At 33.2% G+C, this 7,500-nt stretch overlaps 1 protein-coding gene across 1 annotated transcript in view; it reads right to left on the minus strand.

Annotated features, from left to right (window-relative positions):
- Positions 1 to 7,500, minus strand: part of LOC122258585 (uncharacterized) — a 9,165-nt gene that overhangs the window by 408 nt on the left and 1,257 nt on the right. Inside the window, exons 3-11 of the mRNA XM_086544268.1 lie at positions 5,998 to 6,080; positions 4,520 to 4,628; positions 4,049 to 4,128; positions 3,366 to 3,471; positions 2,894 to 3,127; positions 1,765 to 1,864; positions 1,310 to 1,408; positions 784 to 853; positions 239 to 338 (exon numbers count right to left, since the gene is read on the minus strand). Coding sequence (XP_086400394.1) covers positions 239 to 338; positions 784 to 853; positions 1,310 to 1,408; positions 1,765 to 1,864; positions 2,894 to 3,127; positions 3,366 to 3,471; positions 4,049 to 4,128; positions 4,520 to 4,628; positions 5,998 to 6,080 — 981 coding nt within the window. The remainder of the gene's footprint in view (positions 1 to 238; positions 339 to 783; positions 854 to 1,309; positions 1,409 to 1,764; positions 1,865 to 2,893; positions 3,128 to 3,365; positions 3,472 to 4,048; positions 4,129 to 4,519; positions 4,629 to 5,997; positions 6,081 to 7,500) is intronic.

Raw genomic sequence — 7,500 nt, forward strand, 5'->3', positions numbered from 1 at the left:
TGGGGATGTGGAAGGGTTGTGTTATTGCACATGGAGCTGTTGATCAAAAAGCAAAATATAGTGGATGGATATAATATTTTCTTGTATATAATGGGTGAACTGGCTGGATATAATATTTTCTTGTATATAATGAGTGAATTGTAATCTTTTCCTATGCATTGTAATACACAAATGAAGCGCAGAAAAGATATACATTATCATTATTCCTCAGATATACTCTAACACCATACTGAAGTACCTGGTACCATGCAGACATAACGTAGATCTTTAGAGAAACAGCTTTGGGCCTCATGTATGCCCTGCCTGTTGACGGTCAGACAAGTATTGTTTTCAGACGGCTGTGGGGGAAAAAATGGTGTGATTTTTTTATTATCTTTATATCTCTGCGAAATCTTGTGATTCACTTGTTTTCCTAACGTGAACAGCAGATAAAAGTAAAAAGGCTGGTGATAGCATGGTTTATATGCGACATGAATAATTCTCTGGTTTTCATCCATGAGTGAATCGCATTGCATACACACATACACGCACGCAAGCTCACACACACACACACACACACACACACACACACACACACACACACACACACACACACACACTCACACACATACACATACGCGCTCACGCAATCTCTCTCTCTCTCTCTCTCTCTCTCTCTCTCTCTCACACACACACACAAGCTTATACTCATACGCCCCCCCCCCTTTCCTATGTTAACACAAACATCCCTCCCATATACACTGGTAAATCTATGGACTATCTAACCAGTCACTAAGACATTACCTGACACACTCCGTCTGCAGGACACAATGCATAATACGGCAGGGGGGGCCAAAGCCACCCATTGAGGTCTCTGTTAAAAAAGAAATAACAATAGCGTCATTTGTACTTCAAAAAAGAGAGAAAGGGGTTTGATCTTCGAATAATATGGTAAGCTAATTAATGTCTGCATTGCTCGTGCATTTTGCTCCTGATTATATGTTTTTTTTTTATGACCTTTTATTAAATGCTGATTATACGAAATGTACTGAACACTAAAACTGATAATAAGTGCTCTTTGCTGAAAAGTTTAAAAAAAATACAAGACTAGAAAATTCATAATAACAATCAAGATCATATCTTCATCAGAATCACTTTACTCTCATAAATATGAAATACAGAATCTTCAATCAAATACCTACATTATGAGATTATCTCTTCTTCACCCATACCTTATCTCAAATTTGTCTCATTGAATATTAAATCTGCTTTCACTTCTATCTATAACAGCGTAGATAAAGGATATATCTGAGTATTCTTCTGCAGTTACCTTGACCTGTGGATAGTGTAGTAAAATAGGTCATCTGGTAGTTGTTGGAGGTCTTCCGGCTCTTCAAAAATGGCCAAAGATGCATTCTTTTCTGAACAGCTGGAAATAAGGGAAGATAATCCGACTTTTACTATTTTTTTATTTTTATCATCATTGTTGTTGTTATTTTGGTGATATTATTTGATTTTATTATTTTCATTCTTTATTATTATCATTATTTATTATTATTATTTTTTGAGGGTCTTTATTTTATTATTATTATTATTATTATTATTATTATTTATTATTACTTTTTTTTTGGGGGGGGTATGATCTATTGATCTTGTTATATAAATTAATCATGTTCTAGCGAATTAATCCTTTTTCATATCTCAAAAACAAAAAAAGAAAGAAAACAAATAGAAATAAGAACATCTTATTGAAATTATAAAAACAAACTATATGGATGACTCTACCTCCTTGCTGCTCCGAGATAACCCATAGGATTACCTTCCTGAGAAACACTGTAGCATCTGTTTCCATCTTGGGAAAAGGTGAAATTTGCTGGACAAACCGCTGGGAAGAAATGAAGAAAATCCTTCATCTCTCTCTCTCTCTCTATATATATATATGTGTGTGTGTGTGTGTGTATACACACACACACACACACACACACACACACATATATATAGGTATATATATATATATATATATATATATATATATATATATATATATATATATATATATATATATATACATATATATAAGCATAACTGCAGTAATGTTACTCTTGCTATTGGTAAAAATGGTAATAACAATCATGCGATGAAGAAAAATGTAATGATAATGATGATATTAATAATGATGATGATATTACTAACATTAATATCAAGAATTATTACAGTAATGATGACAATCATAATGATAATGACAGCAACAACATTAATGTCAATAATGATGTTGATGATAACGATAATAATATTAGTGATAATAATAATAATGAAAATGAACATAATGATAATAACTACAGTAAAAATGATAGCAATATCAATAACACTGCTACTAATAATGATGACAATAAAAAAATAATGATGATGATGATAATAATAATAATAATGATTATGATAATAATGATAGTGATGATTGTGATTATAACAATGATAATAATGACGACAATAATAAAAATGTGATAATGACAATGTTTATAATAAAAAAACAATAGAATCAGAATCATATTGTTAGTAATGATGATAATGATAGTAATAATCATAATAAAGATTATAAAGGTAATGACAATGATAAAAATGAGAATGATGATAATAATAATGACAACTATGGTAATGATAACAATAATGATACCAATAATAATATACGATAATGACAATAGTGATATAAGGAATAACAGTAATAATGATAACAGTAATAATAATAATAGTAATAATAACAATGGTAATAATAATAATAATAGCAATGATAATGATTTTACTGATAACAACAATAATTACAAATATGATAGATAATAATTAATAACAATTATTAACCTTGCCACCATAACAACAACTACAATGATAAAAACAACGATAAAAGACGCTAAGCACTCACGCCCACACGCAAATTCGATCGGCAAATCCCACATCGGAGACACTTCGCCCACGTGACAGCTGCAACTCAAACTCCTCTGGGACGCCCCTCCTCCATCCCCCATCTGCAGTGTCTTCACGTCACCGTCACAGTAGAAGGTTATGAGAGTCCCAGGGGCGCGACTCAAGGGGATATGCAGGGAGACGTGTTGTGAGATGTTGGGGGAGAAGCCCATCACGGGGGGACAGGATGTGACTGAGGTTAGGGGGGGAATGATTTTAGTATGGACGGTTTCTTCTCTTCTTCGAGTGCCGAGTCAGCTGAGACCTGACGTTGGCTATCATGTGTCTGAAGCCAGTTTAAATACGCTAAATACTTTTCCTACAATATAACAATATAACAGATACACGCATGCTATATGACGGTAGATGTTGTTTCAGTATGAGTGGTCCACACACATATTCATATTATATTCGAATCCTCAGTGGCAAACCTTCATCGAAGTCCTGCGGGCGAATCAGGAGTTCCACCGACTGGAGGGTCTTCCCTGCGTTCTCGAGAGGCGGCCAGTGTAACATGCCGTCTCCAGACACGTAACTCTGGTAATGGAGTTGGTAACTAAAAGGTTAGTGGTGGTCTCAAACGTATATATGTGTATATACTGTACAAAAAATGCACACACACATATGTATATATATATATATATATATATATATATATATATACATACACATATTTACACACAGATATATATATATATATATATATATATATATATACATACACATATTTACACACAGACATATGTCTATCTATCTATATATATACATATATTGTTCACGATTCTAACATTTTCAACCTATCTGTACCTTGCATTGTTTACATTTACAAAAACGAATTCCGGGTGACAAGCTATACATTGAATCTCGTGATATTTTCTGTCTACGGTTTCTTTATTAAGAATAGCCAAGTCATGCTGTCTTACGACTGAAAATTCCCATATGTATAAGGGGTGCTCTTGTGACATTGGTTTGCCAGTGGAGTTCTTTGCCTGACTTCACGCCCGTCTTAACATCAACAGCAGTCAGGCTCTGAATGCAAAACCCAATTCTTCGTCTTACGTGGCAATTGATACCCACTGAGAGGGGGATGAGGAGGTAATCAATTTGTACTTACCTTTATCAGTTGTTCATCTATAGACCACCAACCGACTGCTAGTTGAAATATGTCATTTACATGTTCTCGAAAGGCATCCCCTAGAATTTCAAATCTTGAATAGAAATCGTTTAAACAAAAATGAGGGGAAAGGGAAAAATTTGTGATGGGGTCGACCGTCTAACTTTTTCAATCGGATAATTGGATCAAATCTTGTGTAAAATGTTGCAATTAGGGTAGAATGATGCGAGAATTTACAAAAAAAAAGAAGTTATATCCCTCATAATTTTCCTTTCCTTTAATATTCCATCAAAACAGCCAAGAACAGATATTTAAAAATAAAACGAAAAAGGGAAGACAAAAATCAAAAGAAACACACACTCTCACATGAATAACACACAAAGCAAGCCATTCAAAAGTATATCAGCATATATTACAATACATTTCTTCATCCATTAACATTTTCCATCATACACTTCCTCTTATACTAACCAGCATCTCCATGATAAGCGCCAACATCCACAATATCTAAATCAGCAGTGAGGTTAACTGAGCCATACGTTGCATGATATATCTGCGAGTCATCAGTCCAAAAGATGAACTGTAGGAGATTTTAAAGCTTAATTTAACTGAAAATTATTCAAATTAATGTCTTGTGATTCACTCAGCCGTATTCTAAGTCCCTAGCGCGCCGAGTACATGACATGAACATGCCGCGATTCGTATTCTAGAAGCGCGTGTTCGTGTCAAAAGCTTGGCAAAGTCGTGGCAAAAGCGTGGAAAGTATTGGAACAATCGTGGAAACTCCGTGACAAGGGGTAGGCTTACTACGATAGTTACACAGGTGAAAAAAATATATATTTACTGTACTTTTTCTTACCAATACTTCATATGAGCATACTACGTTTGGAAAGTATCTATATTAGATATATTAAATATCATTGTCCTAGACTTGGATTACAAACCCTCTTAGAAAACATGGATTTTCTGCTGATTTTGAGTTTGTTTACCTTTTGGCGGATTTTTCGAAGGAGAGTGAATTTAAATAAATGGTAAAAGTAGTCAGAAACGTAAAGTTAAAGTATATAACTATATGAAATATGTATACATTAAATCTATATGTATGATATATTAAAGATACGCATATATTTACAGTATACACAGAGACAAAATAAAGAAGATCTATCCATAAACACACGATCCCTCTCATCCCGTTTGTTTTGATCGAGCGTAGAGTGAATTACCAACGGCGCGTTCGTGAAATGGTTGTCAATTCTTTAACTAGGAACAAGTACAACGACGTGCCACGATTCTGCATACTAGAATACCGCCTTCGTGACATGAACACGACATGGACACAACATGAACATGACATGGCCACGACACGCAGAATACGTCCTAGAATAGGGCCGACTAAACTAACAGTCACTAAATCATATTTGTTATTATGTAGACTGATCATTTTTTAAAGTACAATTACTTTTACATCCATGTGCATATTCAAGTTTTGCGAATATGATAAATGTGCGAGTTTGTTTTTGATAAATGGTGCCTTTCTTTTTTGTTTATTTGTGTTTGTTTGTTTGTATGTGTGTGTGTATGTGTGTGTGTGTGTGTGTGTGTGTGTCTGTGTGTGTGTATTTTACTTAAGCAGATCATATTTCTATATTATTCAATGGTCGAGTATAATTAACCTTGACTCGTGAATTATTTTTTTTCTATAAAAAATCGAAAATTAAATTCAACTATAAATTAAGATGAACCATAATGAATAATATCATCATATCATTCAGAAATACTTTGATCTTTATTTAATTTATTAATCAATTGTTAATTCATTAAATTGATCATTGATTTATTAAGTTTATTATTAATTTGTTAGATTAAATATGAATTTATTAAATTAATTATGAATGTATTGAATTAATTATTGATTTATTAATGATTTAAACGGTCAAAATTCATCTCACCCGAAAAGTCAGCAACCTCGTGTCACTATTTTCGCCTCGACTCAGATTAGCAAGAACCTCGTAATCTGAATATACAGATGGAACTTTTATTAAAAAAAAGGATTTAAGTATAGATTCACTTTTAACTGCCTTGTGGTGATGGTGGTGATGATGATGATGGTAATGATAATAATAATGATAATGATGACGATGATGATGATGGTGATGGTGATGATAATGATAATATTGATAATGATAAGAATAATGATAATGATATAATGATGATTTTAAAAACATATAATAACAATAATGATAGGTCTATTGCTACTACTACTTCTATCATAATCTATCATTCTATCTTCTATTCATAACGACAATAATAATATAAATAATAATTGAACCAATGCTGCTGTTATTAATACTACTAATTATGATAACAATAACAAATGGAATGATAAAAATACTAATGCTGCCACTGCTGCTACTACTAATACCTCTACTACTTATACTGATTCTTATTATAATAGAAAAATAGTAAAAAAGAAATTAGAAATACATCTACTACGACTAACCAATGGCGAATCCGTCCGTGTTTTTGAAATAAGCAATTTCTGTCCAACCGCCATCAGCGAAGTGCATGGAATCGGCGAGAGCACAGAAGACCTATATATAAAAAAGAAAGAAAGGAAGATTAAAAAAGACGAAAGGAGAAAGACGAAAAACCAAAAAAAAAAAAAAAAAAAAAAAACAAAAAAACAAAACACGAAGCATAAAGCACAAAAAAACAAAAAAAAAAAAAAAAAAAATAAAAAAAAAAAATAATCCCTGTATTTTTGTCATTTTTTTTTTTTTTTTTTAATTTTTTTTTTTTTTTTTTTATAATTTTTTGTATAGTCAAATTAATTAACTCTGCTCTTTTTAAGCGCTTTAGTTTTTAAGCTCTCTTTAACGGCTGTAGTTACTAAATTCTCATCTTATTGCTTGTTAAGTAAGTAAGACTCCCATTTAACAGACAGGTTTTTTTTCTTAGTTTTTTCAACTCCTCGATAAGTCCTGCGAGTTATAGTCTACTGCTGCTCATGACTGCTGATCTTGGCTGTTTGCATTGTATTTGTTAGTGTATGATGTTATTGTTAAAGCTCGAATTGAATTTATTAATTTTTGTTTATTTATACCATACACACATCACACGACACGTATCCGAACACGCGATAAAATGAACCCCCCCCCCCCCCCCCCCCCCCCCCCCTTTTTTTTTTTTTTTTTTTTTGAAAATGCTGAAAAAAAAAGAAAAAATAACATGCCAATAACATCCTAAAGTTAATCCTCCACTAAATACCTGTGTGTATCGATCAGCTTGGCTCCGGAAGGTAGAGATCGGAAAAATCGGATTCTCTCGACGCCGTGTAGCAATCTCTCGCCGCAGTCACGGAGAGGGCTCTGCGTCGCGAGAGGAAAGGATTTTGGGGGACAAGCGCAGAGGTCCAGAGGCTCTCTGCCGTGCGAGAAGAGAAGGATTCAGGG

This window comes from Penaeus japonicus, unplaced genomic scaffold, assembly GCF_977035675.1.
Source record: "Penaeus japonicus unplaced genomic scaffold, GWHDUDI00000001_assembly GWHDUDI00000015, whole genome shotgun sequence".
In the NCBI taxonomy this organism is placed as follows: Eukaryota; Metazoa; Arthropoda; class Malacostraca; order Decapoda; family Penaeidae; genus Penaeus; species Penaeus japonicus.